The sequence below is a fragment of the Vigna radiata genome, chromosome 10 (genome assembly GCF_000741045.1).
Source record: "Vigna radiata var. radiata cultivar VC1973A chromosome 10, Vradiata_ver6, whole genome shotgun sequence".
NCBI classification, from domain to species: domain Eukaryota; kingdom Viridiplantae; phylum Streptophyta; class Magnoliopsida; order Fabales; family Fabaceae; genus Vigna; species Vigna radiata.
In genome coordinates this window covers 16,593,177-16,609,588 of record NC_028360.1, presented here as the reverse complement: position 1 = coordinate 16,609,588, position 16,412 = coordinate 16,593,177, and the positions used below count along the sequence as shown (strand labels likewise).

At 31.5% G+C, this 16,412-nt stretch overlaps 2 protein-coding genes across 3 annotated transcripts; both read right to left on the bottom strand.

Moving 5' to 3' along the window:
- Positions 1 to 27: 27 nt before the first annotated feature.
- On the bottom strand, positions 28 to 1,529 carry LOC106774924 (ethylene-responsive transcription factor LEP-like). The gene has a single exon (XM_014661950.2). The coding sequence runs from the start codon at positions 1,461 to 1,463 to the stop codon at positions 321 to 323; it is 1,143 nt and encodes a 380-aa protein (XP_014517436.2). The 5' UTR covers positions 1,464 to 1,529; the 3' UTR covers positions 28 to 320.
- Positions 1,530 to 8,225: 6,696 nt separating this feature from the next.
- Positions 8,226 to 12,644, bottom strand: LOC106776235 (GTP-binding protein OBGC, chloroplastic). 2 transcript variants are annotated; one of them, XM_014663621.2, is made up of 8 exons: positions 11,763 to 12,644; positions 11,251 to 11,524; positions 10,658 to 10,949; positions 10,392 to 10,551; positions 9,854 to 9,962; positions 9,418 to 9,566; positions 8,867 to 9,065; positions 8,226 to 8,695 (listed from the first exon to the last, which is right to left on the bottom strand). In XM_014663621.2, the coding sequence occupies exons 1-6, from the start codon at positions 12,599 to 12,601 to the stop codon at positions 9,471 to 9,473; spliced, it is 1,770 nt and encodes a 589-aa protein (XP_014519107.1). In that variant the 5' UTR covers positions 12,602 to 12,644; the 3' UTR covers positions 8,226 to 8,695; positions 8,867 to 9,065; positions 9,418 to 9,470. The 2 variants fall into 2 exon arrangements, with proteins under 2 accessions (XP_014519107.1, XP_014519108.1); XM_014663622.2 differs by having other exon boundaries at positions 8,867 to 9,053.
- Between the last annotated feature and the right edge of the window lie 3,768 nt (positions 12,645 to 16,412).

Here is a 16,412-nt window from a genome sequence, read left to right as displayed (position 1 = left end):
CAACATCTTAGAACCAAAATGAGCTCACCCACTTGTGCAATTCAGTGACCACCTTATACAAGAAACTGAAGAACTAATTCAAAACCAAAATTACCTCATAGACGTACCGACTGCATGCAAGTAGCACGTGACCATGTACTGGTCAATCTTCTTGCAGAACACAGAACAGAATCGAATATTTTAGTTTAGGAAGAAGAGTCAATAGAATTTTATGTAAGATGTAGAAATCGACCAATACCATGATGTTCTAACACTGTATAATAATTTCTTATAAGACACCCTCTGATAAATTAAAGGTTCCGTAACTCAGCTGATAGAGCTCAGAAGGGTGAGTATCCCGAGCCAACATTCCCAAAGGGAGGCACTGATGGAGAATATGTAGTTGAAGAAACAACCTGAGTCATTAGCTCATAGTTTGAGCTATCAGTGAAGGGATCCATGCACCCTTCCTCAACAACCCTTGATGGATTTTTAAACATAGCTGCCAGTTCATTGGAACTGCAATCCCATGATTGATGATTATCCCATAATCCTTTACCAAGATGAGTTGAGCAAGAAAAATCTGCATAGTTAGGTGCTACTGTTGCTTGCATGTTGAAGGCTTCTTGAGTGGTGTCAAAATGTGGCTGAACCTGCATGGAGTTTGAGTTAACGTGGCCAACCTCTAGGTTACAACCTGAAGCACTGGCATTGCTCTTCTTGAAACAGTTACCTGGAACTATGCATTCAAGGTAACCAGAGTTAGAGTCAGTGGAAAAGAAGAAATTATCATCCTGAGGTGATCCAAAAGCAGTGTCACTGTCAGCATATAAGTCAGAAGAAGGGTTTTCAATGTGGGAAGCGAAAGTAGCAAGGTGAGATAGGGTAGTTTGATTGGTTAGTTGCATGTTGTTGTGAGTGTTATGTGAAGGTGGCAAGAGAGGTTGAGAATTTAAAGGAGTGAGAGTATTGTGGAAAATGTTGGTATCTTTAGAGTATACGAAGTTGGTTCTTGCTTGGCATCCTTTCATGGACAGAGCAGCTCTGTCATAAGCAAGAGCTGCTTCTTCGGCAGTGTCAAATGTTCCAAGCCAATGTCTTTCTTTAGTTAAAGGGTTTCTGATTTCAGCAGCATATCTACCCCAAGGGCGTCTTCTCACCCCAAGAAATCTTCCAGGTTCTGCTTGCTTTCCTCGCCCTCTTCTCTCACCAGAAGTTGATGCGTTACGTTGAAGAAGAGACAAATTCATTTGGGTTGGTTTAGACTGATATCCTTTGAGGGAAACATCTGAGGTTCTAGAGGTCGACATGGCTTGGAAAATGGCAAGAAATATATGTGTCTGTTGAGGGGGAGAGAATTTAAATAGTGTCACCTCAAGGGAGCAAACAAGAGAATGTGAATGAAAAGGGTGAAGTAATGCCAAGTCTTTTAAAGACAGTGACTTCATCATGGGAGAAGGAAAAGGAGATTTTGCATATGTCATTTTTATGCAAACGGTTTTCCCCTTTTCACCTACCTATAAAATCTTGTTATTATCTCAGTATATCATAAATCTGTCCATTTTTCTGTCACATGTCATTTTTTAATCAACTTTTTTCCTTTTCTACCAATGACATTTTTGATTTTATCATAAATGTTGGTTTTCTCTTTTCCTGTGGTTTTGCACGGGACGGATACCAGTTATTTTAAATCTCTGGCTCTGCATTCCATCATCTAGTAGTGTACTTCTTGGTTAAACTGAATGGTGAAAATAAAGATTCCCTTTTCTTGCCAAATACTTTAAGTGGAGCTCTACAATCTGCAACAATCATTTTCTTCTTTGTTCCAATGATATTTAAAATGGGTTTTGCCGTATCTTAGTAATAAGCATAAGAACCGATTTACCGTGGTAAGTTAAAAATAGATCTACCTTAGCTTTCCAACTTGGTGAACAATGTAAAGTTTAGTGAGCCAATTATTGCATCTGGTCCATGCAAGGTATTGGCATTTGATTAGCATTGGCAAAATTGAATCCTTATGTGTATCAGTTCATGTGTAAAGGCCAGGCTAATCATGAAATTCTTCCAGCTGAAATCTATTGTGTTGAATAAACCACCATTTCTCATAAAAGGTGTTATTCTCTCCTAAGCATAGTCTTTAAAGTTATTAAAACTATCTCTGAAGTATGGAATATTCATCATTTTAAGTTCCTAAGTTTAAGTATTTCAGTACAGTTAAAGGACCCATGTGGAGGATTTCTATTAGTTAGAAGATTATTTAACATGATTTTTGTTACTTTGATAACTAATTAAGTAGTGCCTTTCACTTTAGGATCATTAAAGAGAAATGTAATAATTTAAGAATGAAATTGATGATTTACTTACTCCTATATTGTTCTTTTTTCAGCAGAGACAATATTGAAAAACTAATACACATACGCCTCAGAAGAAAAAGGCTTGACCCTATTATAACTTTTATGATATTTGATATATATATATATATATATGTATGTATGTATGAACTACAAAAAAATCTATCATAAACTATATGTTTCAGCTAGTGGCATTTATAAAGAACTTTACTGGATGACTGATATATTCCGGGGCAGAACAGAAAAGAAAATGAAAGAAACTGCATTATTTGTCTGCATACTCCTTGAGAGTCTCCAATCTTTGAATTTGGAGTCACTATATCTTAGCAAGGTGTTCACAAGTTGCATGTAATACACACATGTGAAACCTTCTTATGCATAATAATCAACCAATTACACAGTGAACTCTTGTTTGCTTCATAGTTTTCAATGGGAGCAGTTAAAATTATCTGACCAGGATGAACATTATTCAATAATTTGATAGTTTGTTTGTCTTCCCTGTATTGTCATTGAACCAACGCCACTCGAGAAAAGGTTGTCTTATGAAAGGCCCACATGTTAAATTCTTAATTTTGTTTGTTATTTCATCTTTCAAGGGTAGAATTTTCAATACTGATGTGTCATGAATGGTTTATATATGTTAGGCAGAACCGATGTTAGTAGTTCACATGCCTCAATAATGAAGTTAAGTTGGCAAAGGAATGAGTGTCAAATTACCGAAACCACTCAATATAAAATATCAGATTTTCTTGTAAATACTTCTTTCATGCCAAAAAACATATGCAGTTTCTAGCAGAGTTCCCTTTTGATTAACTTTATTCCTGTGTTTGTGTCTTGGATCTTTCAAGCACAAATCAGATATTGCATTCTAGAACGTTCATTTACAGTTTTCGAGTAAACCCCACCATTTTGATCTGTGAAAGTACATAGCAATGTCATATTAGACATTCAAAATAAGAAAAAATCAAATAAGAATATATGAAATTTGAAGTTGTTTCATCCATGTCCCTAATATTCACCAGTTACTGCCCTTCTGATTTATCAATATATATCACTATTACTACGCAGTAAGTAATGTGATTAATAAGTTGCACTTTCGTGGACTTATGTGAAACTTTATCAGTCCAGGGATTAGTTTAACAGTGTTTTACAGTTCCAAATGTTTTTTTATAGTTACGTCTAAGGTTTCAAAAAATATCTGTGAAATTGTGACAAAACACTGACCACAGTTTAAACTTTGGTTATGTAGAATTTGACAGCAGCATAATGCACCTGCACTCAGGAGGTATACAAGATACACTCAAACAAACAATAAATTTCAGTAATATGACTCTAATTCGTGATTCGGATACTATATTAAAAAGTAGACTTTAAGTCTGATTTAACTCTATAATAACAGATGAAACAATATTAAATTCTATCTCGTGATTTGGATATTATATTAAAAAGTAGACTTTAAATCTGATTTAACTCTAAAAAATCGGTTTGTAAAGTAAAGTTTGTATTCATATATATACTGTAAAATGACTTTATCTTTAATCGACGTCAGATTTTCAACGCCCTATGTATACTATGAAATTGTCTTCTTTTTAGTCCAAGGTAATTCTGAAGGACGAGTGAAATGTTATAAAATATATACTGATAAAACAATGCATATACTTGTACTGTGGAAATTCGATCAATTTTCAATAAAGTCTGATAACGAGAGACATGAGTAGTGATCTCGAAAAGCCAATAGAAAAAGGGGTAGTCAAAAAGGGCAACGAAAAGCTTAAACGAAGCATGCAAATTGAAGTTGACTAAACCGCCCCACAAGACAAAAGGTATAGTGGGCCAGCATTTTATTGATTCACAGCTCTTGTTGTAGTATAATTTTACTCTCTTTAATTAATTAAGCCTGCAAAATCATTGTATGTGGCATTGGAAATAGCATGCCACTAATCATATCAAAAGGGTCAAGCCGTTTTGCTGTTTTTAACATTTTCCCCAGTGCCACAAAATGCTTTCTCATCAGTAACACCATGTTGGCTCGATTAAACTCGCAATGATCCCACTCATTTTTTGTAAACAGTGCAAGTGAAAAGTATTCAAACAGCAGACCAAAATGAAAGAGATCACAAACGGCTCAATTACAGTTCTTTGATTAAGAAATCATTTGGGTTTTGACTCTAAGAACCCTTGACTCTTCCACTAAACATTTCAAGCAGCCGAAAGATACTCATATCTTAGCTTCATTTGGGTCCCCAGTGTTCAAGCTAAGATGTTATTGGTATCAATGTTCTTCCTGTACCAAGACAAACCAAAAATATTTACATGCATAAACTCAAAAATAAAGAAAAAGCATCAACTTTCTTTTAGCCATACACTATTCACTGCATAGCTTTAGTTGTTTTATAGTTCAATGCATAGGAAGAGAAAAAAACGAGTTTAATTATGAGTCACATTATGACAGAATATGTATATATTATACACAGACACAACACATATGAGGTGTTCATTTGGTAAGAGCATGTTTTTATTAGAGGCTCTGATTTTAAACATACAAACCATGATTATCATAGATCAATAGTCAAGATGACCGGTAAAAGCACAAAAATCATGTAATTTTGACTTCAAAATTATTAAAATCTTATAATTTTAAAGTTTTGATATGATTTCATATTGTAAAAGTGGTACTAAACTGACATCATTTTTAATTGAAGTAGTATATACAATTTCATTTTTATCAAGCTTATAAGCTTCAAACTTAAACACTATTCTAATGCACCGCTTTTGTCCAAGATGACCTATCACTTTTCTTTTCTCAGTATATATAATATAATGATTGGATTAATAGTCTTGGAACTTACCATTTGGTAAGAAGAAAGATTAGTCAGGGACATCTCAAAAGATGTGTTTTGGTTGGGTTGTCAAATGATGCCTTTTTTTATAAGACACTCTACATATCCCTAAAATTGATTTTTTTTTTTTTTATTTTCACAACAGTAAAAGTAAGCACAAAAGTACTCTATTTTGTCATCACTTTTCATTTGTCTATGTGTTTTTAAAGTGGTTTTGGAGTAACAATATTTTCCTTGTTTAAGATATAGTGTCTTATTTCACTTAGGTTCTTGTTGTCTCTTGTTTTTATAGTGTGCTAATATTATAAGCAAAGAAATAGATGTATGTGCAAAATAATATGAAGAGCTTTACTGTTAGAAGAGAATTTTGCACATTCTCCAAAACAAATTACTCATACTTTTTTGTTATTGTTGTTGATAAAGGTGATCCGGCATTTAGGGATAAAGATAAGTATGTTTGGTTGGACTTTGACGAAAAATAGAGAAATAGAGTTGAAATGAGAAATGTTGTAGTAAGCAACTTTTGGTTCAAACTTGTGTCATGTTTGCTTTAGCAGCTTCAGCTTCAGCTTCTATCTGTTCATACACACACTTGTGTTGCGTCTTTCCCACTTTGCAACCAAAGTTCAGGACACAATCTGCTCTTTTTTGCTTTTTAAGCTCTTGCTTTTATTTAGTTAATTATGTGTCCTGGTCTGTTGTTCCTTATGTGACCACCACAAAATACGTTGAAATGACATCATATTAAATATGAATATTTTTTGTTATGCTAGAATAATGATATCATGATATATTTTTACATTTATTGAACACAGAATATAAAGTTAAAATGATTATAAAAGTGTAAAGTTTTGTATTTTTTCAAAAAAAAAAAGTAAAAAATAGAAAAAGATAATATCAAATGAATGTAAAAAAATTAGATATGTCAAAGAATCATTTTTCATTATGCTAAGCTAGTTAAAGAGAATTGAAAGAGAAGACGAGAGTATTAACTAATTGAAAATTATCAAATGTTTTTTACTCAAGTTTTATTTTTTGTGGTATTGTTTTTCAATAATTTTACCATAACTTTGTTAAAACAAGTTATAGTAAAATCAATGGTTAAATATGTTTTTAGTCTCTATATTTTGGGGTGATTTTAGTTTTAGTCCCTCTTACTAAGGTACAATTTAGTCCTTCAACTTTAGAAAACTCTGGTTTTAGTCCTTTTTACCAAATTTTTTTAACTTTATTTGTTGTTTCAAACGCGTTTCTTAGTTAATATTGAAGCAAAAATGTGTCAAACAGTGTAAACAATCCAAATGCTATAATGAAACGTGCTTGAAACAACAAATAAAGTAAAAAAATTTGGTAAAAAGGACTAAAACCAGAATTTTCTAAAGTTGAAAGACTAAATTGTACCTTAGTTTGAAAGAGGGACTAAAACCAAAATCGTCCCAAAATATAGGGACTAAAAATATATTTAACCCTAAAATCAATTACTCCACATTTAATTTTAATTAAAGATGCTTTAGTTTATTGAAAGAAGATAATGTAAACTATTTAATATTAGTTTTGACATGTGTGAACACTTATGTGTGAGAAAGTGAGAGGTGACTTGTAAAAAAAGTTTAACCTCCCAAATTTGTAGAGAAATATGGAGAAAATCATGTTAGAAAAAGTATAATATCTAAATTATTCTTGCATGATAATTAATTCTAGTTAGAACCATAATTGAATACTTTAAAATGGAGTATAAAATCTATCTGCTTCAAATTCGGTTCTGTTTCATTTTGAAGTAGAATCGTTATGATCCTAATTAGAATCGATGGTTTATATCAATTTGCAATGTTTAACAATATTTTGAATTGATTATATTATTACAAATGTATTCATTCATATATAAAATAATTATAATAGTAATAATAATAATGATTTTATTGTATTTTAAATTACTTTCAGTCAATCGTATTTTAATATAAGAAAATTTCATCAATTGAAATATCATTTTATACCTCATAATCTCTTACATTTTATTTTAAATTATTTTTAACTGTAAGAACAAAGTTATAATCCTATAATTTTATCAATTAAAATATATTTATTTTATCTATCTCACTCTTCCGATCACTCATAAACTTTCTTTTATTTATCTTTATTTTTCATTTTTTTTCCTTATTCCAATCAAGTTCATTTTTCTTGTTCGTTTTCTTCCTTTCCATCATATTTTCTACCAAATGCATAGTGGAAAAATGAAGAATTGAAGGACATAAAAGAAGAGTTTTAAACAGATATGTCTTACGTCTTATTGCAAATAAATGTTGCCTGGAACTTAGTATTTGTTTTCTTCACTTTTGGTAACAAATAAATTAATAAATAAAAGTTATTCTTAAATTTGAAATAAATTTATTTAACAACTATTCCTGCCAAAAATATCAAATTATCATTCTTTTTATTAACGGTCCAATTCTGTTAATTTACTGTCATCCTCATTTCTTTCTCTAATTTAAAATTAAATATTTTAAAACAAATTATAATTAAAATATCTTAAATGATAATGGCATTATTTTATATATTGATATTTGTTATAAATTTTAATTATAATATATATGATAAAACATTTATATAATCTGGACCTTGTTCTCGTAAGAGAGAAAAATTAAAAACCATTCTTGAATGAGATTATTTTTAAGTATTTTTTAATAGAATGTCATTCAGTCATAAGTCTTACAAAGAATATGTTTAAATAACTTTATTCATAAAGAACTTAATCATACATAAACCGAGTTGCAAAAGCCCAATTAAATAGCTTATATAAATTTATTTTTTAATTTATGATATAGTTATGGTAATTTTTATAAAATTTTATTTAATTTTTTTTCCTTTTCCTTCTCCCAAATATTTATAAAAAAAATTATCCAAATATACCCTAATAGAATGAAATAAATCTTTAAACATCTCTGTTTGGAAGTTCAGGTAACACAGATGTAGTTCCGCCGAAACAGTAGGTGTTTGGGTTTACAAGCCACAGCACTAAGGAAAATAAAACATACGAAACGAACCTAAGACAGAAAAATTAAAATAAAAACACTACTATCACACACCAGAAATGTTAAGATACCAATGTAAGTGTTCGCAAAAAGTAACATCGACTAAAAGAAACACTTAGAAGTTATTACACCAACCATGCGAGCATGTCCTAGCCATATTAGACTATTAGCTTGTTATGCCACATGTAGTAGACATTGTTAATTAGGGGAAGAAAATTGGCTAGCACTCTGATGCAGTAAAGAAAGGAAGAAGAGCCTGTCATGCCCCAAAATACAGATTTTTCCCCAACATCCATTAACAGTTTTATTCTTTATAGAGACAGGATCGTCTATCAACCATATTTTAGTTAACAAGCCAGTAAACCAAGATACAAACAAGTCAGAGATAAATTATAACAATCTCAATCTGGTAGCTTATATGGTGACTTCAAGTGAAACTTGAAATTCGACTGTTCACTTTAATTTCATCGAAATATCCAAACCACGTGAAAGCAGTCTGTCAAGAATGAGGATATAATCATGTTAGGCATTTTAGATTCTGTACGAATAATTTATAATACACCATCATAAAAATTTCATAAGCAATCACGTTCTCTACAGCTTGTTATTTATCTGTTCTATACCAATTTAAGAAAACAATGTTTAATGAGCTCCACAGCTGTCTTACCTCATACATGACTCGGTAGCTGTTGATGAAGACTTCCCTCAAGTCAAAGATTGAATCGTAAATGCACTCAGTATCATATCATCACTGGGCAAGCATGTAATGGTTTGCATTATCTTTATGCTTTTGATATAGCTTTTCATGACTTCTATCCTCTTCAATGTCACCTCATTATGATTGAATTTGCTACCTACATGAACAGCTGATCATTAACGAGCAAAAAATTAATTTCAAGATGGATAAAGCCCCAATTGATGATTTCACAAAATCACAAAAAAATAAAATACCATAGTCTGAAAATATTGCCAAATAAACTACTACAACAGCAATGTTGAAGATTATATCCAAAATACACACAAATAAATTAAAATGAAAATGTGATGATATCCTTATCGAGGAAAGGTTAAAGAACTGAAGCTCGTCATCTCTTCGTTTGTATACACACAGTCCAGGAAAAAAAAATTATACATGGGTTCAAATTAGATGGTTGCCAAAATTCTACGGATAGCATGGATGGAAGTATAAAATCATTACAAGAACATTATTCCCCTTACCTATGGCATAATTGCAATACACATGAACATAGAATCACCAAAATTGAGTGTCATTACTTCCATTCAGCCCATTTAAATGAATCTGAGGACATTTTCTTCATCCTAGCCGCACCAGAATTTCCAGAGGAGTCATGCCATATCATCTTCATCTGGTAAGTAGCAGAATAAAAGGTCATTGGGTATTCATGTTATGGCAATAGCACAAAAGATTGTAGAAAAGTTTCGTGCAGAACTCCATATAGATCTCTTGAATTTTTTTCCAGCTGCCACATGTTTCCAGGTTATTTTTTGTCATTCGAAGCAGAGATCAATAATGTTCCACACTTGAGGGCAACTAAATTTCATTTATTAAACCATATGTTAACATCAATCACTGTTCATTGTGTTATCAAGGATTGTAGTGAATAGAAACGCCAAGGAGAACCAAAAGACAAACCTCTCCAACAACTACTGTGTCCCCTTCCTTTACACCAAGTTTCATGAGAGACTTGTACACACCACAAGCCTCAAGAACATGCTGGAATCTTCTCTCCGAGTCAACGTACCTGTTAAGAGATCCACATATCTCAATGAAACTAGACACAAACAGGTGTTACAATTTCAAGCATAAGGCTTGTCCTAATTTTTTCTAACACATCAAGAACCAGTCAAGAGAAGGATGGCATTTCAAATCTTATTTTATCACACTATGATTATTGCAAGAGTATTTTTTGTTCTGACATCTTCACATAAAACGTCAAAATTTGTGCTTCGTATCAGTGATGGTAAATGGTTTTGTAAACAAATACAGAATGAATCCAGGGTAATAATTTCAACAGATTCAATGTGATTAGAAGGTAAACCTCGACATATATGTGTGTGTGAGTGTGTGTTTGTTTAAGATGGAAGAATAAAAACAAATCGGTGATAAAAAAAAAAAAAAAAACATTGAGGAATGTACTCCCGTCCCTATCACCTTTTACTGTTTAACCTACCTCCAATTTGTCATCTGAATAAATCTTTGTAGTCCAGATCCAACTACATGCCAATTATTTGAATCACTCTCATGAAAAATCTCAAAATCACTGATGGATGCATTCCGCTGCCTCTGTACTGCATCAGCTACATGATTCAAGTTTACCATATCTTTTCCATCTGAAACAGGTCAAATTTGTCCAAATACAAAGAACTTATTAGAGAAAAAAGAGTGTTCAGGTGATGTGACAATAGTATATAAAATAAGTTTAAAAGTAATTATAACCTTCGTATTCCTCGTTTTCTTCTTTACTTTTACGCAAAAGCTCATACGCAGCAGAGATAACTTCATGAGTACCTTCCCTTGTAACGGCACTCATACAAAAAGGTGTGATCCCACGAGACTGCAAATTTTCTTTGAAGGATTCCCAGTTTTCATATGCTTCTGGAAGATCCATTTTGTTGAAAGCAACTACGAAAGGCTTCTCAGCAAGTTCAGGATTGAATAGTTTTAGTTCTAGACGAACTGCATCAAACTCAAGGTCTGGCTGCAGTGACGAACCATCAACAACGTGTACCTGAAACCAATTATATATTGTCTTAAACTAAACAGAAGTTTTCAGGGTGAGAAACATAAGAAGCAGAACAAAAAAAAAAAAAAAAAAAAACAATGATGTCGCAGATTAATTGTTAGAAAGAAAAAAAAAAAAAAAAGTAAAGCACATAAAAGACATGTAATCTACTCCTGTTCTAGTTTTCTGAACCCCTGGAAGCTGTGTGGTAACTCTAAAATTGAACCTAACAGAAAAAAGATTTTGAAATGTAGCTATGTCTACCTATATAAATCATAAAAAAGCATCTCTACTCAAAAGTGCCTACCAGGGCAGAACACCTCTCAGTGTGGCGTAAAAACTCGTGGCCTAAACCAAAACCTCGGTGTGCCCCTTCAAGAAGACCTGGAAGGTCTGCAACTACCATGGTTGAATCATAGTCAAAGGAAACAACACCAAGATTCGGAAGCAGTGTAGTAAAGGGATAATTAGCCACCGCCGGCTTTGCAGCACTAACAACACTCAAAAGTGTACTTTTCCCCGCATTAGGAGCACCAACTATACCAACATCCGCAACGAGCTTCAGTTCTAACTCCAACCACCTGATCAAAAGAAACCATCATTCTAACATAACTCTCATACGGTTCCAGCAAACTTGTTCTCTCTTTCTAAATGCAAGACACAAATGGTAGCTTTCATGTCAACAAAACAAATTGCACCCTTCACATGTTGATAACCCTTTGGTTTGCAACAATGGTTCCTGTTTTATTTTTAATAACAAAAATGCTGTCTGTTTCAGAAAACTAAAGGGTCCTAGCCATGCAGGGTAAAAGAACTCACATTTCATGACCCTCTTCGCCGTACTCCGCAATCTTGGGGACCTTATTATTCCCGGACTTGAAAGAAGCATTTCCTCTACCTCCTCTACCACCAGGCAATACCAAACCTTTCTGCCCCGGATACACCATCTCCAACAACACGTCATCTTCTCCACTCATCCGAATCAAGGTTCCAGGTGGCACCTTCACCACCACGTCCTCCCCCTTTGCTCCACTCTGCAAGCTCCCCTGCCCGTGGGACCCTCTCCCTGCCCGGAAATGCACGCTGTTCCGAAACGGCAGCAGCGAGTTCATGGCCCCGTCCACCTCCACGTACACGTCGCCGCCCCTCCCGCCATCACCCCCCGAAGGCCCCCCCAACGGCACGTACTTCTCCCGCCGGAACGCCACCACACCATTCCCACCGTCCCCCGCCTTCACATATATCTTAGCCCGGTCGAAGCATCGCATCACCGCCGGCACCCCCTTCTCCTTTTCGCTCGGATACACTTCCTCCACATTCTCGTCTCCCGAATACTCGAAGGCTTCGACCTCGCCGTCGCTTTCAGGTTCGGAATCGGCATTGCCTTCGAAAACGTCGCCATGTTCCCGCTGAGTTTGCCGTTTGCGATTGCGGAGGAGGTGGTCGATGGGCGGGGTCGCTTCGGAGAGCTTGATTTCGGGAGGCGAGAGAGGGGAAGAAGAGGAATAGTCGTGCTTGAGCGGAAGACGAGTGTAGGTGGTGGCTTCGCCGCCGGGGACCACTGGTTTCTGAAATTTAGGGTTTCGAATTTTGCTGCGATTGGCATTGCGACGAGCGAAGGATTGGGGAGTGAAGCACGCAGAGACGGAAGAAGCCATTTTCGCATAAATCTTACGAAACTCGTCATCGTCTCGACTCAAAATATCAATTGGATAAGGCCACACGTGTTACAAAACTCAATATGTCCACTTTTCTTAATTATTTTGTAAATTACCAACAATTTTCTTAATTTTTTCCAACAAGTTTATTGTTGGACACAAATTGAATATATTTCACATTTATGCACCGGAGGAGTTTAATATAGTCTCACTATTTAGTTATATAAGTCACTTAGCAAAGTTTGAAACATACATAAAAATAAATATATTTTGTAATTTAAAATAAACGTATGTGTATCCGGTCGACATTAACAAAATATACTGTGATTAACATTATGAACGAAAAAACAATTTTAATTTTGATACAAGTGTTGACAATAAAGTATATTTGATTTGCAAACTTGATAACCTCAAAATAGGTTAAGGTAACTCAATTATTTATCATATTATATTTTTTGGAAAAGTTGGTGTGTAATTGCTGCATAAACAGATTAAAATTTGATAACATCCGTGACTTGTCTTTGGAATTGTCAAGAAAACTGATCACTTTATATATTAATGTTGGATTTCAAAAAAAAACAATAAAAAGAAGTAAGATGATCAATCAATAAATACAACAAACAACTAATGAAATTATATTCATTATTATGTAGTTTAAATAGTTTCATCGACTCATATTATGGACTTACGTACGTCATTTAAATATTTTTGAAAAGTTTGAAAATGTATATCTTACACATGAAAAATCTCTTGATATTGTGGGAAGAGGTAATATAAACATCAAAATCTCTAATGAAAGCTTAAACTTTGGATAATGTCATACATCTTTTTGCCTTAAAAGAAACCTAATATCTATAGGAAAGTTGGATGATGAGAGACATTACACCATTTTTGGAGATAGTAGAATTAGATATCCCTGAAATCATGATTAGAAGATTCCGCAAAACAATTATAGCACCATAAAGGTATTATCCTTCATTACACTGTTTATCGTTGACCGACGTTGATGAGTCAGAGGATTTTGTTAAGACTACATAAAAAGATGAATATTTTAAATACGAGCTAACATTGAAAGATGAAATAAAATTTCTTCTAAAGAATAAAACATGACCTTTAACCAAGCTACCAAAAGGAAACAAGGTTTTGCAAAATAGGTGTTTATAGCTTAAAAAAATAACTAGACGATAATAAAAAATATAAAACTAAAGTCATGATAAAAGAGTTTCAACAAAAACATGGTATTCACTTTATATATTTCTTTTTCTCTATATACTTTTTTCTCTAATGTTACGCAGATGACTATCATGTTATTTTAAGTATAATAGTTGTGAGAAGAAAATCTTTATCCTACAACTAAAATTTCTTTAAACACAAGGCGAAAAGAATCTCATAGACAAGTTTCATAAAAACTTGTACGGATAAAAACAAACACTAAAACAATAATAAAAAAGTACTTCGAGATTATGAAAAACTTTGAATTTCACATAAGTAAAGAAAAATATTATTATTAAGAAATGTGTTAGATATAATTATTTGATTATGTAAATTTAAATAATTACATAAACATTTATCTCCTTATTATTCGATAAAATTTTTGCAATAATACTTATATCTCAGTTATGACTTACAAAAAATATAATAATAATAATAATAATAATAATAATAATAATAATAATAATAATAATAATAATAATATAATCTGTATGCTGAGCAAGTTAAATTTTTGTATAATTTATTTCTCTCCCTTTTTTATCATCTTGTTCCTAACCTCTTGCATCTCGTATAAATTTTATCTAGACATTTACTTTATAACTTTAAATTAATTTTAACTTTTGAAAATATAGCATCCCTTGTTCCATGCTGACATTTTGGTCCATATCCATCAACAATAAACACGAAAAAAAACGTTCATATTTATAGTTTAACTATGTGACTATATATGACTAACTACATAATTTTAAATTTAAATTGTGTTTTTAATTTATATATTACAAAAAGTGTTTCATCTCTAAACAAATTTTTTTATTACCAAATATCAGTTTTGAAAACAATACCAAAACACAATTAACAATTTACGAAAAAATTATAGAATAAGTTGAAATTATGGTGCAAAGACAATATGATATAATATTTATGAATTAATTATATTTTTTTCCCTAAACTGTTAAACTGGTTTTAGTTCTTATTTTAAAGCTGATATTACAATACTCTTAATCTTACAAAATTCATGAAATCAATTATTAATAATTAACCATATCAACTATGAAAAACAAAATATCACATTACCACCTCGTTACAACGTGGAAACTGAGAATGATGTTGGTGGTATTAAGGATGAAGAGTTAAGAAAAAAAAGAAGAATGATGTAGGTGGTATCAAGCACGAGGAGTTAAAGAAAAAAAAATGAAAAAAAAGTAAAGGATAATAAGAATAAGAATAATAATATTTGGATAACATTTTTTTATTAACATTTTAATATTATTTAGTGTTATTATAATTAATATTGACGTTATAATTGACGTGTTAAAAATGGAAAAAATAAAATAAAATAAAAATGTGACACTGATGTGACATTCTATTTTATCAAGTCAAATAAAACAAATTAATTTTATTGGTTATTAAATTGATTTTATTATGTCACAAGAATAAAACATTTAAAATCAAATATTGAAACATAATTAACTTAATATTTATCATTGTGCTGTAATACCTATTTTAAATTTATATTCAGAAAATATTGTTTTTTTTAGTTTATACACAGTGCTATTCTAATTTTAATAGAATATTTAAAGAAAAGTTTTCAAAGGCAGTTTAAATAAAAAAGAACCATGAACAAAAACTAAATATATAATAATAGCTAAAAATATATTTAAAACTTTAAAAAATTACACCTAGATTATTGATATTTTACCTGTTATAAACACATTAAATAGGGTATGACATTTCATCTAGCTACTATTTCAACCACTATTCAATAATAAGGGGAAATTTACAATTATCATTTAATGATCACAAAATCTTTTAAGTGTTTATTTTCAACGTACTCTTGTGGCGTCTTGAAACCTCAACATTGTTATAATAAATTATATATGTTAGATTTACCATGACATGTTTGGAATCACTTACAGACCTTTCAACCTCGTATTTATTTTCAAAATAACAATTATACATTTATAACATGAATATTTTTTAATCTATAATGTTTTCGTGCGTTTTTTGAATTTATTAGTGTACTTTTATTGTGTAACTGATAAAATATATATTTTTATTTTATTATGTAATACAAGAGACAATAATGAAAGAAAATTAATAAGAAACTTTAAATAATAGATAGACGTTGCTGTTAATAAATATAGTTCAACACTTACACTAAACCTAGTTTGCATCTTTTAAGGAAGATATTAATATTAAGTGAAAATTGTGAAGTTCATATAAATCCGCTCTAATCCAAAATTATTTGTATCACACTTCAGTTAGAAACTCAAAATTCAACATTTAAAAATATTTTTTTCTCCTTAATTATAAATTAAAAAATAAAAAACTTAAATGAGAGTAAACAAATCTCAAATAAACAAACTACATTTAGGCACTGAAAATTAATTTATGCAAATATTTTGGCCATAATAAAAAAGAAAAATAAGCGACTTGTTGTATTTACCACATAATTTTATAAGGTGTTGATTATACAATTTTTGTATTAGATAAAACAATTCTCAATCTTAAAAAAGGAGATAATTATTGATTATCCAATTTAAAAAACTTTTAACAGCATTTTTTATTTATTTATCATTGAATAGTTATTTTAAAATTT